General features: G+C 43.3%; 1 protein-coding gene across 1 annotated transcript; it reads left to right on the top strand.

Annotated features, from left to right (window-relative positions):
* Window positions 1-6,909: 6,909 nt before the first annotated feature.
* Window positions 6,910-7,905, top strand: LOC138794004 (olfactory receptor 52E8-like). The gene has a single exon (XM_069972770.1). The coding sequence runs from the start codon at window positions 6,910-6,912 to the stop codon at window positions 7,903-7,905; it is 996 nt and encodes a 331-aa protein (XP_069828871.1).
* Window positions 7,906-21,806: the final 13,901 nt, after the last annotated feature.

Raw genomic sequence — 21,806 nt, forward strand, 5'->3', positions numbered from 1 at the left:
TAACTGCAGGACTCTGTAAGAGCTGTGAGAGCTACATGAACCTATAGCTTATTGGTAGATGTATGGTGACCCTATAACTAGTGGTAAGACCTTGTGCGTCTCTCTCTCCTCAGGGCCTATTACATTGACATAAAAGTAGGAAATTGTGCTAGTAATGATGGAGAGGAGACAGAGAAGTGTCAGGTCCTCTATTCTTTAGGTCACCAGTAACAGATGTGGGTCTAAGCATCATGCTTGTTTTCTTTGTCTATGTAGGTAACAGAGAATTGTTGTTATATATATACTGTTGTTATTTGGTGTTGTATTACCATGTGTGGTTGACCTCTATCTGCTTTGTGGGTCTGATGGGCCGTGGTTCTCAGTGAAACACTGTTGGGCACCATGCGGGGATGATGGAGGAGGTTTCTACAAATGGTGTGGAGCCAGGAGATACCTGAAGCTGGTAGAGATGCCCTTGTTGTGATGCTGGTACAATATATGACAGTGCTAGAGCAAGGATCCGCAAGGATACATACAGAGCTGTGTTCTTAGCACTGACAAGGGAGTGTATGGCATACCTGGGTTTTGTATCTAAGGAACGTACATTTGGTCTATGTTATTGAGTAGGCCAGGCCTTTCCTTTGGTTAAGTCCAAGACTAGGTGCTAGGAGGACCTAAATGAGTGGCTTGTTAAGGTTGGTGTCATACAGTAAGAGTACCTGGTGGGTTGACCTGTGTAAGCCTTAGATTAGGAGAAGTTGGCATAGGGCAGAACAGTGCATGGGATTGTTGAAGGGTGATCTGTGTTGAGTAGTGACCCTAGTTACTTTGGGTTTATATGAACTGAGGTGCCAAGGCTATTCTGTTCCACTAGATTGTATTGTGCAGTTTCCAGTAGAGAAGAAAACAGCACTGTATTCACTTATCACTGTGTAGAGCTGATATCTGACCCCTATATCTTACTATATTAATATCATAGAGCTCAGACTCTTGCCACCTTGGGAGTGCGATCTATGCTCTGTACCATGCCCAGAAATGTGTTTCTGTAAGTGTTGCTCAGCACCTACAGGAACAGGGACTCCTTTCTATCACAGAAGTCCCTGCTCTTCTACAGTGCCTTCCAAGGCACATTACTCTGATAACATGCCGAGGACACTATCGCACGAGACCGGACATCTGCCCGTGGGGATCGTGAGTGGCTCTGCTTGAGCCTAGTTCTATTATTGCACTGTTTGTCTATTTAGACACTTCTTACCTGACTGTTAGGTGTGCTCTGTGACACTTGCGGGTGGAGTATACCATTTACAGTGCCTGATTCCTTAATTGTCCTAAGTGACGCTTTTTTGTGGCAGTATTGACCCCGCTGCCTACTTGTTTTCTTTTGGTCTCCTGATGATCCCAGAGGGGAGAAACGCATAAAGACCGGGATGGCAGATAGGTGCCTCCATACATTATGTAAGATTAAAATTGCGAATAGGGGTTTGGTTTGTCATTGCACATATGGTGGAACACATTACATTTTTGGTATAGTGCCGTCATTTATTTATTGACCTATATTGAGATTTTTTTAGTATTTTCTAGACCACGTTTTTAATGCATATCTAATAAAGTGTTTAGGTTTTAAATCTACATGTTTTTCAGTGATAGAATGATTTCTTGTACATATAGTACACTCATGTCCACCGAGCATACGGGTGGAAATTTCTGTGATTTTTGGGTCTGTATCTTGCCATACTGTTGCATTTCTCTGTGTTTTAGTGCCGTGAATATTTGTGCCCTGAATATTTGTGGTCATAAGATGTTAATAACTATTGCTTTTTAGGAAAAGTCTGATGACTTACCCACTCAGCCAATCAGTGACTGTGGTGGGACACGGCCCCCGCCATTGACTGGCTGAGCTGGTAATCCATCAGCTTGGCCGTGACATTGCAGCTGGAGGAGCCTGGTACGTGACATCCCCGGCAGCGAGACCCGGGAGCAGCACAACGGAGGCACAGGACCTAATAAGTATACATTGTTTATTATGTTCCCACATCCCCCTGTCCTCCTAACATTTTTTACTTTCATGGGACTTCTCTTTTAATAACTAAAAATCATCTCTAGGATTACAAGCAACAGAAAGATTTGCTATGATGGGAAGAATTTCCACTTGTGGTGGCCATGAGATGCTAATAATAGAAAAGATGAGGACTCTTGTCTACTCTCTTGGTCTTACTGCATGCTAAAAATATTAGATGTTACAACCTGGATTATAAGGGGTAAGCAATAGAGGGTGCAGAGGTCACTTTTGCAACTGGGCCCAGACCAGGCTTCCTGCTCTTTTCGTCTGTACTTTAGCGTTATATCGCATCAATGCAGCACTGGATAGCCAACAATGATAAATGGTAACACAACCGATGTCTTTGCACCTAAAGTTGCATTAAAAAAAACACACAACTTTTCCGATAAAAAACAAGTGCTCACAGTACGGCTAGATCCATTGGAAAATTAAGAGGTTATGGTGCCCAGAAGCAGTGGCGTAGCTACCATGGAGGAAGACCACGCAACTGCTATGGGGCCCGTGCAGCAGGCCTCGGTAAAACGTGGCCTGCCCCTATGGTAGCTACCGCCCTTCTGGCACTGACAGAGACAGCATCCCCAACAGAAACAGTGTCTCTGCAGCACGATCTACCCACAGAGACAGCGCCTCAGTGCCTTCTGCACTGCATTGCACCATGGGTCCCCGAGGATGCACAGGGAAGGTAAAAACACCTTACGTACTGCAGTGTGTAAACATGTAACACAAAAAAAGGTTAAAAAGCAGAAGACAAGACGATCTCTGCTTTACCTCTTGTGCACTGATAACTAAAGCAATTAAGTGGGAAAATGTTCCGGATCTCCATGCAGAGGTCGAGCAGTGAAGCAGATGTCTCCAGGATTCTGCCTCTGGCCACAAGAGACTTTATTTTTTTACCACATCACCGAGAACTATTTCTGTTATATGTGCCTGCCCATTGACTGGCATTGATGGCATATCTGAGGAAAAATTGCAGCTTTCATTTTACACCGTTTAATTCACAGTATGGGTATGTGCACACTATGAAAAATTGGCAGATTCCGCTGTGCATTCCCACCTAAAGTTCCACCCGTCCCATAGGCTCCATTCTATGCTCAGACAGACATGTCATGTCAATGACGACATGTCAACTCTTTGGGTAGATGGCGAAATGAAGTAACTGCTTACTACACTCTTAGATTAGTTCTTTGGGGGTCATTGGGGGGTTACAATGTACCAGTACCACGGGGGGCACTAAAAATGCATATGGTGTCCTAAACTCATTACAGCGAACTTGTGCTACAAATGGGGCTCCTTCTCAGCCATATGGGGCACTGCTGTATATATATATGCATGGCCCAATACTAAAATCTTCCCTCCAACACCTGTAGGGTTCAAATGCTCATTACACATCTAGATGAATTATTTGAAGGATTTAGTTTTTAAAATTGGTCAGTGTTGAGGGGTTTCCACTATCCTGGTAACACAAAGGCATATTAGTTTATGACCTTGAATGGGAGAAATATTTGGCGATGCATATTCCTTTGTGTTCTATTGTGAGAATGATAAGGTTTATATCGAATGTACCATCAGGTACAATCCTTTGGTTTATTTTACCTGAACAGATCGGCAATGGTGCGGAGATGCTGGTTGCGCGGTCCTGAACTGTTGTCTGCTTCCCACGCACAGTGTTGGTCTTTTCCTAAACACCGGCCGGGCACGGAGCACTGGAGACAGGCCCATTGGCCACCAGTGTGACGATCTCAGCTCACACTCACACAGCTCCATTAGAGCAGGTCAAAAATGGAGTTATTCTAAAAAAAACATTGATTTGTTTTTCTTGTTAATATCTGCTCTTACAGAAAAAATAATTTAATTGAAATAGTTTCATTTATTTTTTTTAAGAATTTATTTAAACTTTTGCAAACATTACATGTATACCAACAGTCAGGCATAAATTTCTGTCTGACCACTTTGACTTTCCATTTGTTTGCACCCCATCTGTGTGTCTACTAGGCATTATCAATGAGATCATGCAAAATAAATATTATACATCATTTATTAGGTTTCTTTTATTCTGTGCCAAGAAAATTATTGCTTTGGAATGGAAATGCACGGACACTCCTTCTCTGGCTCGCTGGAAACAGCTGGTTAACAAATATGTCCAATTTAATTGAAAATTAGCAAAAAAAGCTTCATGTTGCTTGAAGTCCTATGAGCCACCTAATGGATTAACAAAAGCCTGTTGTGAATTATTTCAGGGGTGCTGTTTTTAAAATGGAAGGGGGGGAATGTGGGTTTCTAGCATACAGGCCTCTCTATCAACTTCAGAATTGGTCCCTTTATAATATATATATATAAATATATATATAATATATATATAATTTTTTTTTTTATTATTATTATTATTATTATTATTTTTTTTTTTGGGGGGGGGGGGGAAATGTCCATGAATATCTCAAAATTTGTTGCTATACTTGTAAGCTCTTTTATGTCTAAAAATGTAAGAGGTTGTTTTTTTTTATGTATAAAATGTGGAAGTTCTTCACATAAAAATTCTTTATGTATTACAACTAACAATGACAATTTGTCACAAACAAACAAGCTCGGAACCATCTGAATATGTAAAAGCTTCAAAAAGTTAGTGACATGCTTTTCAGTAAACCTCATACACATAGACACAATTAACATCTATTCTTTGTATGGGTTGTCTTTGTAAGCATGCTCTGTGACCTCTATAACCTGTTCAGAGGTCAATCTGCAGGTACACTTTAAGGCTGGGTTCACACTATGTATATTTGAGGCTGTATTTGTGAGGCTGTATAGCAACCAAAACCAGGAGTGGATTGAAAACACAGAAAGGCTCTGTTCACATAATGTTGTAATTGAGTGGATGGCCGCCATAGAATGGCAAATATTTGCTGTTATTTTAAAACAACGGCTGTGGTATTGAAATAATGGCCGTTATTTACTGTTATATGGCGGCCATCCACTCAATTTCAACATTGTGTGAACAGATCCTTTCTGTGTTTTCAATCCACTCCTGGTTTTGGTTGCTATGAGGACCTGACATGAGGACCAAATACTGCCTGAAATATACATAGTGTGAACCCAGCCTAAAGGGGTATTCTCATCTGGGACACTTATGTAGCCTGTTTGCAGCCACCGGAGGTGGTCGGGCAATAGAAGGTGCTAAATCCGTCAGGTTACACTATTTGCATAACTCTTATTAACTTTAATTGGAACTGCGCAAATGGCGTAGGCCCTCTAGCTACACTGTTTGCATAACTCCCATTAAAGTCAATAGGACTTATGCAAATTGCGTATTTTGCTGGATTTGCAATTTTCTACAGGCTGGAGATCCCTCGATCTGAAGACAGGTGTGGGTCCCAGAGGTAGGACCTGCATCTAGGGGACTTTTTGGCATGGTGCAGCACTGTGTTACTGTAGGACGCCTTGCTGGCTCTCTGGAGCTTTCCCTCTTGTGGTTCAAATATGAACAACTTAAGTCCTTCTTTCAGGATACTACATCTTGGGTGCTCTCCCCACGGCACTCTCAGATTTTGATGAATGGTTCCTCTCCGATGCATCAGGGTCATGGACTCTCCAGACTGTACCAACTATTGCGGTCTCTCTGCTGACTGAGCTCCTTTCCTTAGGAAATGGGAAGCTGATTGAGCTTTGACATTCAGTAAGGAGCAGATCAATGATACAAAAAAAATGTCAAGGTAACTAATTTGAATTTTTCTAGAGAAATGTTAGGTTTCTTGTGGGAGGAATTTGTTTTCGTAGCAGAAATTTTGATGCAACTTGTCATGCACCAAAAATAAGAGCAAAACCGAGGAGCAGATACATCTCTTCAGACGCGCCTATAACATGGGCTAATCTCGTCTCACTCTCTGCTATCCCTTCTCCATCTACTCTATAACCTCCTCGATTTCATGTACTTTAATCTTTCTTCCTAAACTTAGACAATGGCAGGTGACTGGCTCGCCCAATCACCTATAGGCACTTTGCTATATACTAAGCTCTTGCGAGCAGGTCTCTAACTCCTTTGAATATTTATTTATTTTCATTAATTTATTGTATAATGTCATATAAATGTAACCTTTGTAAAAAACAAAAACAAAAAAAAAAACCTGTGGAATCTGTTGGCGCTATACAAATAAATAAATATTATTATTATTATTATTATTATTATTAAAAAGTAGCAAACCTCCCATACCTGTGATCCCCTCCTCTGCTGCCGCCTCCAAACTTCTCCTCTTCTGGGATTTTTGCTGCAGCCAAGGGCATGGACACATGTGCCACTATACCACTGTGTAGTCAACAACAAAATGGCGCTGCAGAGTAGTATTCACCAACACATTCCCCTATCCTTTTGCACTCAAAATGTTACCATTAGTCCAGCCCAATTTTGTATTACAGGTTTTACCGTATTACAGGTTGTGTCACATACCCCCTCCCTCATTCCTTGATTAGCTCCCTCTAGAGGCCAAGACTGGAAAATATTAAAAACTATTATGCAAATGTTAATATTCCTGGACAGGTGGGGAAAAAATTTGAGGAAATTTTTCAACAATATTTTAGTGTTAAAAAAATAATAATTTTATAATGCATCCTCTATGTCTTTGTATCTTAATACATATTGTCCCATGCCAAAAAAAATCATTTTTTTTCACATAATAGATTCAAAATATTCTCCTATTTAAAATTATTTTTCTATTATTCAGCAGGTTTGTTCTTCTTTAGCTTCATTATAACAACAAAATCTTTAGAGAATAAATCCTGTGAGAGAAATCTCTGTGGTAGAAGGTATATAAGAAGGAGCCTGATGTACAGAGGATGAGAATAAAGCTGCTCACTAACACCAGCATGCTACTGTATCTCCCATCATGATGTTACTAGAAGATGAGTCAGGCCCGAGGATGGAGAACATGTCCATGGTGGGAAGTTCTTTTGTGTTCCTAGGAATCTTGGAGATGGAAAAATACCGGATCCCTTATTCTATTGTATTTTTTTTCCTGTACATTATACCCACTTTGTTGTGTTGTCTGATGGTCTATGTTATATGGGTTGAGGAAAGTCTCCATGAGCCCATGTACGTTTTCATCTGTAATCTTCTCCTCAATGGTGTCTTTGGGAACGCTGCTTTCCTCCCTCGGCTCATTGTTGGTTTATTATCGGGATCCTCCACTATATCATTCTCTGAATGTATCACTCAGACCTTCTGTGCACTAACTTTTTCTACGGTAGAGCTGTTGACTTTTACCACCATGGCCTATGACCGATATTTAGCGGTGGGCAACCCTCTGAGATACTTCTCCATCATGACAAATATGAAGATGGTGACATTTATCACTGTGATTTGGGCTGTTTCCTTTATACTTATATTGACTCTTGTGATGATGACCGCTAACCTCAGGTTTTGTGGGGTCAATATTAATAATGTCTACTGTGACAATATGTCTCTGGTCAGACTGGCCTGCGGGGACACCTCTGTGAACAACCTCTTTGGACTTGTACAAATGTTGCTTGTCCTTATCTGTGCTCTACTGGTCATCATCTATTGTTACATCAGGACACTGGTGATTTGTCTGAAGTCCTCCAGGTCATCATCCCTGAAGGCCATCAACACCTTGGTCTCCCACATCATCACCTTTTCTGTTTTTATGATTACATGGCTTTTTGTCTTTCTCCGTTACAGGCTGAATGGTGGGAATATTTCTATCACGTTTCATGTCCTACTCTCCATCGGTGGAGCCCTTACTTCCATGATTGTTAATCCCATTGTCTATGGGCTGAGGACAGAAGCTTTAAAATTGAAACTGATCCATAATTTACAAAAATACAAATATTTGAAACATATTCTTACCCATAGTAACTGCTAGTCGAGTTGTATGAACGTATAGCTTATTGTGTAACTGGTAGTTGAATGGTGACCCCCTTAGATTGACACGGAACCCAAAATTTTGTAATTTCCTTTTTTTCTTATTGTCCTAATCTTTATTTTTATTCTTTCTATTTTCTCTTAATGTTTGTAAAACTAAATTAAAAAGGAATTACATAAACTCAACCCGCGACCATACGACTCCTCAGGGGCTCAGGAGACACTGGTCCAGTCTGGGTTGGTCCTTTGGCTATAACTAGTGGAAAGAACTTGTGCAGCAATTCTCTCTCTTGGGTTCTATAACATTGACATAATAATAGGAAATCATGCTGAAAATCATGTAAAAGAAGGCAAGTCCTCCATTCTTGAGGTCATCGGTAACTGGTGCCGGTATAAACATCTTGATAGTTTTGTTCTTTGTCTATAAAGGTAACAGAATTATTTGCTGCTGTTATGTTGATGTATGTTGTATTTGTATTGTATTACCATGTGTGGGTGACAATTTTATGCTTTGTGTGTCTGAAGGGCTATGATGCTCAGTGGCTATGTTGGGGTCCACATGGGGAGGATTCAGCTATCACATAGAAGGAGGAGGTTTCTACTAAAAATCGCTAAAAAGGCAGTGATGACCATAATGCAAGGAAAACGCCGCTCGGTCATTGAACCATGGAAAATGTTGATTCCAACTAACTAGATCGGAAAGGGGTATTTCCATCCCCTTGGCAGAGACATAGTCCATTAGAATTTGGTTCTTCTCTATGTTTCTGAAATTCTTATAGACATTTATGCAGATAAGGAAACGGCGTAGTACCGTGATTATTTGTGGTCATAAGATGTGATGGATAAAGTGATGGAAACACCACGGAAATGGAACTGGGACAGTAGGGGGTGCGTGCATGGGTGCATTAAAGACTCTCATGTCCCCTATTTACACCACTTCTACAGACTAACAATATTGTGCACCCCCCCAAGATAAAGTCCCATTTAAAGTGTGTGTGGGGGGAGTTGGTAAACACTCTTTTATGTGCATTTACTTGAAGAGAAACCAAAAGGGAAAAGAGTAGAAAAATCCTCCTATACCCCTTAAAAGCTGGCATGTCTCTCACCTTCCGGTATCCATCATCTCTGACGACCACATATGCTGTGAAACGCAAACAACACCCATCAGTAACTGTCTTTGCATGTGTGTGACATGGTCAGACCCATACTGTTTCAGTTTTGAAGGATGGACTCGTAGAGTCATCAAACCAATGGACTAAGTGCAAGGTCTGTCAAAAATTCATAGGAAAAAGGGAATACCATACACCCTTCATTACACATAAAGGATGGCCTCAGGCACACACTATTAAAATTTTGTGCGAGAGCCTGGTGGATACCCTCCTAATAAGAAAGTCTGACCTGTAGACTGTGACCTGTAGCAAAATTTTGATTGAAAACCCTGGTGGTGACCTATTTCCTAATTGTGGGTGAGCACGTGGTGGTGACCCTCTCAAAAATTGAGGGCAAGAGCCTGGTGTGACCTTCCTTATAATTGTAAGTGAGAGCCTGGTGTGACCCACTCATCTAACAAAGTGTTAGTTCCCAGTGACTGACCATTTTTGAGCTTGCCTCAAACACATCCATTTGTTAGTGAAAATAGTGTGGCATGTTACAAGGCACAAGGACATTTACTTCCCGCAGTTCCTAAACATTTGCAAGTTGAGTTCACCTATTGTTCTTCTGCCCTCTGCTCTCTTCCCAAAGGCGCCACTGTAGCTTCAGAGCGGTCTCTGAACTGGCAGGCCACTCAGCCATTCCCGATCCTGGCCAGTGATTGCTGAGCGGTCTGTCAGTTCAGAGACCCATGGTGAAGCTGAGGGCAGAAGAACACCAGGAGTGTGGAGAGGTAATGTATACTGTTTAGGGCAAGGGCTGCATGGACATTGCTAACAATGTCCATGCAGCCCTTGCTTAATGATTATCGAGCCATGTAATAGGCTTTGTAAACAAGCAGCAATTTAGCAGATCGGTGCTCGCTTACATTATTGATCGGGCCAACTAATAGGATCTTAACTAGGAAGGACCTTATCAAATAATGGAAACAATGGGCCATTTCATGATCCAAGTTATGGGTATGGGTACATGTTAATAATAAAATTATTTTTTATTTTTTTTCAGAACAGAAAATCAGAATCTTTATGGATGAAGATTATAATCTGTGGAAAGAAAAAAAGCTTCCTAGAAGACCTCAGAAATGGAAGACAGGTGTCCATAAACAATGTCTCATAATCCTAATGTTGTTGTGTGTAGAAATGACTGTGAAGCCAAAGGAGGAGCACAAACCACAAGTAAAAGAAGATTGGACTGAGGACCTGTTGGGAGAAACTCTACGGACATAACAGGAAACCTATGTATTGGTTATAGAGCCAATGCATGTATCATGCTATATGCGGGAGAATGCTAGGGCGAAGCATACAGTCAGCTCAACAAGTCAACATTTCCTAGCGAGCCTCCTCTTTTGGCCTCAGAGAACTCAAATACACTGTGAAGATAATGGACAGGATTGGCTATGATCTACATCATGGCCCCATGCAGAATCCAGACATGCATAAAAAAAATATTGGTTAAAATAACTCATGGCCTGCATCGGAAGTTTGAGGTGCGAAGGACTCCGGGCCAGATCCTGCGGGAGTGGTCCGATCCGAAGTATAAGAGCCCACCCAGAACAGTTCATTAAAATACGTGCAGAGATACGGCAGGGTGTGTAATATACTGGGAGCCTGATACTGGGATGTGTAATATACTGGGAGCCTGATACTGGGATGTGTAATATACTGGAGACATGTCAATTCTTTGAGTGGAGAGCGGAATTCGGCCACTTTTACTCAGAGTGATCATACCCTTAATGCGGAAGGTTAGGAGGAGATAAAAACAAACTAAGATAGAGAGGAACAAGGGAGATAATATCTTACCAGAAATGGTACAAAGAATGTAGGATGGGATCCCCATTGGAAATTTGGAGTTATAGGGTATAGCACATGCTGATGATTATCCCATGGTCTCAAGGAAAATGTGATATACGTGTACATGGGAATGACTGAGCTACGAATGGAGAGGGAGTGTAATACAATGGTTATGGTTAAACCTTTATCATATTTACTCATAATCAGGGGGACATGTTAAAGAGGATGGAACGGTGCCGTCACAGGCATCCAGGCCGCGGATCGAAAAACGGACCGCGGCACCGGCTTGCCCGTGTCAGCGCCGTTCTATCCCTGTGTCAGATTAAAAGGATGTACCTGGTGGTACATCCTCTTTAAACATATTAACCTGAATAACCAATTAAAGAATGCGGCTATATTCACACGTCCGTTGTTCTGTCCGCAATTGCAGGCACGAAATTGTGGACAGAACATAAAACCAATGTTATTCAATGGCCCCGTTCACACATCCGTACGTGTATACGGCGCCGTGATCTGTGGCACAAAAAAAAATGGACATGTTGTAATGTGGACCCTCACAGATCACTAGGGTAATGAAGTGTGAGCGTAGTGGTCCGTGAGGCATGAAGCACTACAGATGCACATTCGTAGTGTGGGCCGCGGTCGCGGGCTACACTATGGGTGTGTGAATATAGCCTAATAGTGCACCATGTTATCAAAGCTTGTAATATATATAAGACCTCCCTCTCTGCAAGCAGGACCACTGTGACCCCCCGCACATCCTTGCCTCTTGCACTTGGTGCTCTGTCCAGTGATCTTACCGGTCAGTTGCTTTGTCCTCCACCCCCTCCTCACTACCCTAAAACAGCAGAAGGTGAACACTTGGGGCATGAGTGGACACAATCTCCTCCGGTGCCTCCTGAACCATTATTTCAGGCTGTAATGCTGTGCAGGTCATTTTCCAGCAGCCTTTTATAACATATTCCCTTTAAGGGGTTAAAGGGGTCATACAAGGTCAGACAATCCCTGGGTGAAATAGGTCACAGCTGTGACCTGTGATAGGCTGAGTGGGTATGTCTAATGTATCAACATGACTTCAGTGGATATCAGCTGTGACGGGATGAATGTAGGTAATACTTCCTATGGCCGAGGAATCATAGATCTGCATGACATAGAAAGATCTCGCGCTCGCCATCAAGAACTCAGTGACACTATATTGTGCTGCATGCTACCACCCTTGCACTCACCCAGCATTTTGGGGGAAATGTGCTGTACAGGAACAGGGAGTCCAGTGATAGACAGGCGTTCGTTGACAGACAGGCGCCCGTTGACAGACAGGCGTCTGGTGATGGACAGGTGTCTTGTATCCAAGAACCCTGCTCTCTGCATATCCTAATGACCTCAGAAAACAGAATTCTTTATATATTTCTGGGATTTTTTTTAGTGAGGTGGGACTTTAGCGAACTTTTTGGTTTCCTGGCCTAAATATGTTTATGTTAAATAGGGAAATTAGATAATCAGAAACCGGGACCAATACAAGAAGTTATAGTTAAAATGGATTCGGTAGATGAGTGATGGCAGCCCTCCAGCTGTTGCACAACTACAACTCCCATGATACCTGGGCAGCCGCAGCCATATGCTTGGTGGTCCAGGCATGGTCATCGTTTTGCAGTAGCTGGAGGACCCAAGGTTTTTGTAACTGATTAGTACCTGATACTTCTCTATTTTTTTCCATTCCATTTCTCCTTTTGCATTGTAATTTTTATTTTATTTCATTTGTACGTTGTTATGGAGGCAGCCATCTAGCCTGAGATGTTTGTTTGTTTGTTTTTTTAACATCACCTAGTATTGGAACATAAATTTTTTTAAAAAATAATAAAACTTTTTCTTTAGGTAATAGCTTTTTTTTTTCTTTTAAGCTTTCTTACATCTGGGACAAACATTTAGATTGCTACACATACAATGAATATCTGTATCCCAAAGAAATTATCACAAATGTACTACCAAAAGTAGAAATATATGAAAATCTTTATTAGATACTATGACAACATGCTCAGGGGGCATCGTGCCAGACCTCAGCCGGATCATTAGGACGACTCATTAAGTAAAGAGGAAACAGAGTCATCAGGGATCAGAGGTGGCAGATCTAACGTTGCAATAAAGATTCCCAATAGGATTTCTAAGACTCGTCGTCTAATGTCCCAATTACGGCCGTCCTCCTCATCCTCCCCGGAGCAGTCAGAGGGGAGGTCATTAGGTAATGATACTGTCACTTTGGTTAATAAGGTCTCGTAGGGCCTCACGCTCCGAACTGCTCTTTTATGGTCTTCAGGGAATTGTTGCTGCTGTTGTGTTTTTTTTTGCTTTTCTGTTAATTGTTGTGATGTCACTTCTATAACTCCATCACTGCCGATCTATTTCACATTTACCAAACTGAAACTTTATTTTATTATTTTTATAGATTAAAATGTTAAAATTCTAAAATTATCTATAAGCATTTATTACAGTATGTTTATAAAAAGACATAATTTAGGAAGTATATATTATAATTAATTAATATTATTTGAATTTACTAAAAAAATAAATCAGAAAAAAATAAATGTATATATATTTTATAGCATTATATATTATGTAATATATATATATATATATATATATTATATATATTTCATACAAATTATATTTTAGCATTTAGTATGAACTTTTAATATATTTACTGTTTTATTATTAACTGTTAATAACAGCAATAAAAGTTAATAATGATACATTAAACATATTAAAGTTCTTACTTCATACTAAAACCTCATTTTTGGGGCTTTTTTATTTTCTAATTAAAGATATTTTTGTCTGTTTTCTGTAGATGAATATGAGTTGTAAACAACAGAGATATAGAAGCCTCATGGGCATGTGTGATTGAATTATATGGGACAGAGTAGTGGGCATGCCCTGTAACCTGTAAAGAGGTTATTGTGCATGGATAGGGTCAGCTGTGACCTGCATCTATTGAGTTTGGTGGAAGATGTGGGCATGCTCTGTGGTGTGGACAGGCATCACTGTGTAGGACTGTAGAGGAGTTCAGCCATGGGATCTGCCACTTCTTAGATGCGAAGAACTATATATATGCTGGATAATAAGAATCGATAGACTTTCGTACATAAGGTTAGATAAAAAATAAATGAAAACAATCTTATGGCCAATGGTAGTGAAAGGTTGAAAGGGGTATTCCAGCAATAAAAATGTATGCCCTGTCCACACGATAGGGGACACATGTCTGATCATAGGGGCTCCTGCTAGAAAATGGGAACTCAATTGTCTCCTCTAAGTAAAGTGAAAGGTCAACCATTCATTCTCTATGGAGCCATGGCGGAGGTAGTTGAATGCTGTACTCAGCTATCTTTGGTGCCCCCACAAATGGATACACTTCTCCCCTACCCTGTGAATAGGGGATGAGTTTGTATAGCTGAAATGCCCCTTGAAACACCCCCTTCCTTTGTTGTCTAAAGTTAGAGGGGTTAATACCTTTTATTGTGGTCAAAAGCATTGGAGGGCTTAATATTTTCTTCTGTGGTGGCTGAAAAGTTTTGGGCCCTGCTCTCAATTCAGTGGTGGCACCATTCCTGTGTTAGTTTATAAGATTTGGGGGAATGTTCCTGGTCTTCCTGCTGGGCAGGGAGACCCATCATGTGCTGCCTTGCGCTGGATTAGGTGGTAGACATTGTGGTGCTAGGCCAGCTTGTATGTGGGGTTGTGTTGCTTCCATATAACCTAATCTGCATGAGACTGGGCGGAGGTCTGGGCCTGGAAAGCTAAAAAAGTGCAGCCTGATGGGCTGTGAAAGAGAAGAATGGCAAGAGGAGTGACAGGTGTGGAACCTGTGATGCGTCTATGTGAGGGTGGTACATGGGAACATGTGAGATGGGTCCTGGACATAAAGGGCTTCACAATGGTAAGAGGTGTAGAGTCTGACAGGCCAATACAAAAGAGTCCAAGTGCAAGTAGGAAACAATTCCAATAGAACCAGAGACACCAATGACAGCTATTGTCAGGTTACATAGTAACATGGTTAATAAGCTTAAAAGAAGACAAGAGTCCATCAGGTTCAACCTAGGGAAACCCTGCTGTGGTAATCCAGGGGAGGGCAAAAACCCCTATGAGGCAGATGACAATTGCCCCATCGCAGGGAGAACCCCCCCCCCCCGACCCCAATGGCAACCAGAATAATCCCCAGATCAACGTATCGCTGGAAATCTAATGCCCATAACTTGTGATATTATGTTGTTCAAGAAAAGCATCCAGGCCTCCCTTGAACTTATTTAATGAATTGGCCATGACACCATCATGTGGCAGAGAGTTCCACAGTCTTACCGCTCGTACAGTAAAGAACCCGCGTCAATGCTGATGGTGAAATCTTCTTTCCTCTAGACGTAGAGGATGCCCCCTTGTCATTGTTACAGACCTAGGAGTAAGGAGACCACTACAAAGATCTCTGTACTGTCCATTCATATATTTGTACGTTGTGATCAGATCGCCCCTAAGACGTCTTTTTCCTAGTGTAAATAACCCCAAGCTTGATAACCTGTCTTGGTACTGTAACCCACCCATTCCCTTAATGACCTTTGTTGCCCTCCTCTGCACCCGCTCCAGTTCACCTATGTCCTTCTTATATACCGGTGCCCAAAACTGTACACAGTATTCCATATGTGGTCTGACCAGTGATTTATAAAGAGGCAAAACTATGTTCTCATCTTTAGCATCTATACCTCTTTTGATGCCTCCCATTATTTTATTAGCCTTGGCAGCTGCTGCCTGGCACTGATCACTGTAGATGACGTTACTGTCCACCAATACCCCCAGGTCCTTTTTGGAAGTAGTGTTACCCAGTGTTTTATTATTTAGCACATAACTGTACTTATTATTTCTACAGCCCAAATGCATAACCTTACATTTATCCACATTAAACTTCATTTGCCATTTCACCGCCCAAGCCTCCAGCTTCTCCAAATCCCTCTGTAATATGATATTATCCTCCTCTGTACTGATTACTCTACCCAGTTTAGTATCATCTGCAAAAATGGAGATTCTACTCTGTAGCCCCTCTACAAGATCATTAATAAAAATATTAAAAAGAAGTGACCCCTGAGGTACCCCACTAGTAACTAAAACCCAATCTGAATATGTTCCATCAATGACCCTCTGTTTTCTATCACGCAACCAGGTACTTACCCATTTGCATACGTTTTCCTCGAGTCCCAGCATCCTCATTTTGTAGACAAACCTTTCATGCGGCACAGTATCAAATGCCTTTGAAAAGTCCATATACACAACATCCACAGCCTCCCCCAGGTCCAGTCTATAACTTACCTCTTCATAGAAGCCGATCGGATTAGTCTGACAGGATTGATCCCTCATAAATCCATGCTGGTGCTGTGTTATAAGATTATTTTCATTAAGATACTCCAGTATAGCATCTCTTACAAACCCCTCAAATACGTTACCTACTATAGATGTTAGACTTACGGGCCTGTAGTTTCCAGGATCACTCTTTGACCCCTTCTTGAATATTGGTACCACATTAGCTATGCGCCAGTCCTGTGGAACAATCCCTGTCATTATAAAATCTTTAAATATTAGGAATAAGGGTCTGTCTAACACAGTACTTAATTCTTGCAAAACTCTAGGATGGATACCTTCTGGGCCCGGTGACTTATGGATTTTATTGTTTTTAAGGCGTCTCCCCACTTCTTGTTGTGTTAGGCAGGTGAGATTTATGGGAGGATTTATATTATCCCTAGTCCTGTCCTCTGTTATCTGTGAATACAGTAGAGAAGAATGTATTTAGTAGATATGGTATGTGTCGTTCACACGATTTACCCAGGATGCTCTTAAATATGTCCACACGTCAATAACAATGAGCCCCATGTTTGACAGTGTGGTCCAATGTACATTTTGTGCGATGTATGTAATCCTTGATTTACAGAGATAGCAGGAGAGACAGAGAAGGGGGAGATATACAGAGATAGCAGGAGAGACAGAGAAGGGGGAGATATACAGAGATAGCAGGAGAGACAGAGAAGGGGGAAGGTATACAGAGATAGCAGGAGAGACAGAGAAGGGGGGGAGATATACAGAGATAGCAGGAGAGACAGAGAAGGGGGAGATATACAGAGATAGCAGGAGAGACAGAGAAGGGGGAGATATACAGAGATAGCAGGAGAGACAGAGGGGGAGGTATACAGAGAAGGGGGAGATATACAGAGATAGCAGGAAATGGAGACAAAGAAGGGGAGGATATACAGAATTAGCAGAAAATGGGGACAGAGAAGGGGAGATGGCTGAGGGGGCTGGCTTAGCAGCAGTGGGCGGTACTGCGAGGGCTGTCTTAGCAGCAGAGGGTGTTACTGAGGGGGCTGGCTTAGCAGCAGTGGGCGTTACTGAGGCGGCTGGATTAGCAGCAGGTGGGCGGTACTGAGGGGGCAGGCTTAACAGCAGTGGGCCTTACTGAGGGGGCTGGCTTAGCAGCAGTGGGCATTACTGAGGGGGCTGGCTTAGCAGCAGTGGGCATTACTGAGGGGGCTGGCTTAGCAGCAGTGAGCGTTACTGAGGGGGCTGGCTTAGCAGCAGTGGGTGGTACTGAGGGGGCTGGCTTAGCAGCAGTGGGTGTTACTGAGGGGGCTGGCTTAGCAGCAGTGGGCCTTACTGAGGGGGCTGGCTTAGCAGCAGTGGGCGGTACTGAGGGCTGTCTTAGCAGCAGAGGGTGTTACTGAGGGGGTTGGCTTAGCAGCAGTGGGCATTACTGAGAGGGCTGGCTTAGCAGCAGTGGGCAGTACTGAGGGGGCTGGCTTAGCAGCAGTGAGCCTTACTGGGGGCTGGCTTAGCAGCAGTGGGCCTTACTGAGGGGGCTGGCTTAGCAGCAGTGGGCATTACTGAGGGGGCTGGCTTAGCAGCAGTGAGCGTTACTGAGGGGGCTGGCTTAGCAGCAGTGGGTGGTACTGAGGGGGCTGGCTTAGCAGCAGTGGGTGTTACTGAGGGGGCTGGCTTAGCAGCAGTGGGCCTTACTGAGGGGGCTGGCTTAGCAGCAGTGGGCGGTACTGAGGGCTGTCTTAGCAGCAGAGGGTGTTACTGAGGGGGTTGGCTTAGCAGCAGTGGGCATTACTGAGAGGGCTGGCTTAGCAGCAGTGGGCAGTACTGAGGGGGCTGGCTTAGCAGCAGTGAGCCTTACTGGGGGCTGGCTTAGCAGCAGTGGGCGTTACTGAGGGCGCTGGCTTAGCAGCAGTGGGCATTAGTGAGGGGGCTGGCTTAGCAGCAGTGGGTGTGGCTGAGGAGACTGGCTTAGCAGCAGTGGGCGTTACTGAGGGGGCTGTCATAGCAGCAGTGGGTAGTACTAAGGGGGCTGGTTTAGCAGCAGTGGCTGCTACAGAGGAGGCTGGCTTAGCAGCAGTGGATGTTACTTAGTGGGCTGGCTTAGCAGCAGTGGGTGTTGCTGAGGGGGCTGGCTTAGAAGCAGTGGGCGTTGCTAAGGGGGCTGGCTTAGAAGCAGTGGGCGTTGCTAAGGGGGGCTGGCTTAGAAGCAGTGGGCGTTACTGAGGGGGCTGGCTTAGCACTACAAAACACTAGCTGCACTGTTTGCATAATGCCCATTAAAGACAATGAGAGTTATGTAAACTGTGTAAGTTGCTGGATTTGCCAATTTTCTGCAGGCTGGAGGGCGGCGGGGAGCCCTTGATCTGAAGACTGGAGTGGGTTCCAGAGGTAGGACCTACATTTAGGGGACTGTGGATATGCCATAAGTTCCCAAGATGAGTTTACCACTTTCGTTTAAACACCAGGTGATTTTCTGAGAACACATTCCCTTTAAGTTATGTCAGGTCAGACAACCTCTAGACAAAGTAGGTCATCTCTTTGACCAGTGATTGGCTAAGTGGGTATGTCTAAAATGTACCGAGATGGCTCCAGTGGACGTCAATGGGGACATGATGAGCATCAGAATAGCTGTGATGGTATCAATGAGCTAGGTAATGCTGGGCCATCAGACTCATCTCTGCTTATTCGCATATTGAATGCACAGATGAGTCACGGCCAAATCTCCCCACTGCGACCAGCACCAGGAGCGGGATATGCAGAAGCGGCTATGTATGCCGGCCCTATCCAGGGTGAAGCACTTTGCCCCTCTGCCTTTTTTGTCTTAAACCCCCTCCTAATAGTCTGTAAGCTCTTGCAAGCAGGGTCCTCTCTCCTCATGTATGGATATTTATATGTACTGTATATCTCCGTAATGTCTGATTTTTGTTGGTTTGTACCTCCAGAATTGTAAAATGCTGCAGAATCTGTTGGTACTATATAAATAGAAAACTGTATTATTATTATTAGGTGGGTTCAGTGGGGGCTGCCCTTCTTGACAGGCTCCCTTTTAAGTCCTTCTCTGAGGCCACTACATCTCGGGGGGCTCTTCCCACGGCACTCTCAGATTTTTGATGAATGGTTCCTTTAACGCATCAGGGTCACAGACTCTCCAGACTGTACCAGCCAATGCAGTCTCTCTGCTGACCGAGCCCCTTTCTTTAGGAAATTGGAAGCTGATTGTGCTTTGACAGTCACTCAGGAGCAGATATGAGAAAACAAATTGCACTATTAGTAGATGGCCCCCTCTGTGCTGCCTACATATAGTAAATTACCCCCTCTGTGCTACCTACATATAGTAAATGCCCCCCTCTGTGCTGCCTACATATAGTAAATGACCCCCTCTGTGCTGCCTACATATAGTAGATGGCTCCCTCTGTGCTGCCTACATATAGTAGATGACACCCCCTTTGCTGCCTACATATAGTAAATGACCCCTCTGTGCTGCCTACATATAGTAGATTGCCCCCTCTGTGCTGCCTACATATAGTAGATGGCCCCCTCTCTGCGGCCTACATATAGTAGATGACAGCCCCTTTGCTGCCTACATGTAGTAGATGGCCCCCTCTGTGCTGCCTACATATAGTAGATGGCCCCCTCTGTGCTGCCTACATATAGTAGATGGCCCCCTCTCTGCGGCCTACATATAGTAGATGACAGCCCCTTTGCTGCCTACATGTAGTAGATGGCCCCCTCTGTGCTGCCTACATATAGTAGATGGCCCCCTCTGTGCTGCCTACATATAGTAGATGCCCCTTCTGTGCTGCCTACATATAGTAGATAACCCCCTCTGTGCTGCCTACATGTAGTAGATGGCCCCCTCTGTGCTGCCTACATATAGTAGATGGGCCCCCTCTGTGCTGCCTACATATAGTAGATGGCCCCCTCTGTGCTGCCTACATATAGTAGATGGCCCCCTCTCTGCGGCCTACATATAGATGATGCCCCCTCTGTGCTGCCTACATATAGTAGTTGGCCTCCTCTGTGCTGCCTACTTATTGTAGATGGCCCCTCTTAGCTGCCTACATATAGTAGATGGCCCCCTCTTTGCTGCCTACATATAGAAGATGGCCCCCTCTCTGTGGCCTACATATAGTAGATGTCCCCCTCTCTGCGGCCTACATATAGTAGATGCCCTCTCTGTGCTGCCTACATATAGTAGATGGCCCCCTCTCTGCGGCCTACATATAGTAGATGACACCCCCTTTGCTGCCCACATGTAGTAGATGGCCCCCTCTGTGCTGCCTACATATAGTAGATGGCCCCCTCTCTGCGGCCTACATATAGTAGATGCCCCCTCTGTGCTGCCTACATATAGTAGATGGCCCCTCTGAGCTGCCTACATATAGTCGATGGCCCGATCTGCGATACCTATGTATAGTAGATGCCCCCCTCTTTGCTTCCTAGAGGGAGGCATACTATATATAGTAGATACCTATATATAGTAGATGCCCTACTCTGCGCTGCCTACATATAGTAGATGACCCCCTCTGTGCTGCCTACATATAATTGATGGCCCCTCTGAGCTGCCTACATATAGTAGATGGCCCCCTCTGTGCTGCCTACATATAGTAGATAACACTCTCTTTGCTGCCTACATGTAGTAGATGGCCCCTCTGTGCTGCCTACATATAGTAGATGGCCCTCCCTGTGCTGCCTACATATAGTAGATGGCCCGATCTGCGATACCTATATATAGTAGATGCCCCCCTCTTTGCTTCCTAGAGGGGGGCATCCTATATATAGTTGTGTCCAATCAACGGGAAATAATTCCCGGCACCACTCAATCCTTACTCCGACCAGTAGTAATCACATAGGAAGACCTCTGTACTGCTGCAGGGTATTGCTCAACAGCAAGACCAAGTGTCCATAGTACAGCAAAAAAGAGAATAATTGTGGCACTCACCCCAATATGCAGTAAAAAAGCCTTTATTGCAGAGCGGCTCGGTGAAGACGCTGACTAGTGACTGGGCCAGTCACTAGTCAGCGTCTTCACCGAGCCGCTCTGCAATAAAGGCTTTTTTACTGCATATTGGGGTGAGTGCCACAATTATTCTCTTTTTTTGCTATCCTTTATATAGTAGATACCTATATATAGTAGATGCCCTACTCTGCGCTGCCTACATATAGTAGATGACCCCCTCTGCGCTGCCTACATATAGTAGATGACCCCCTCTGTGCTGCCTACATATAGTAGATGTCAAGGTAACTCAATTTTGTCAAGTATTTAAACTTTTCTAGAAAAATGTTGGGTTTCTGATTTTGGTGCAAAATGTTAATGCAAAGTGTCATTCACCAAAAATAATAGCAAAACCCAGCAAAAATACCTCCAATATCCTCCTCCGCTGCCAAATCCAATCATCTCTCCTTCTCCTGGGATGATGATGATGATGATGATGATGATGATGATGATGATGATGATGATAATAATAATAATAAAACATAATATCCTATGCCAAAAACCCTTTTTTCACATAATAGATTAAAAATATTTTTCTATATAAGATTATTTTTCTATTATTCAGCAAATGTGTTGTTCTTCTGTAGCTTCATTAAAGTGTCACTGTTATAACTTTCAAAATCT

Source organism: Dendropsophus ebraccatus, chromosome 5 (assembly GCF_027789765.1).
Source record: "Dendropsophus ebraccatus isolate aDenEbr1 chromosome 5, aDenEbr1.pat, whole genome shotgun sequence".
NCBI classification, from domain to species: domain Eukaryota; kingdom Metazoa; phylum Chordata; class Amphibia; order Anura; family Hylidae; genus Dendropsophus; species Dendropsophus ebraccatus.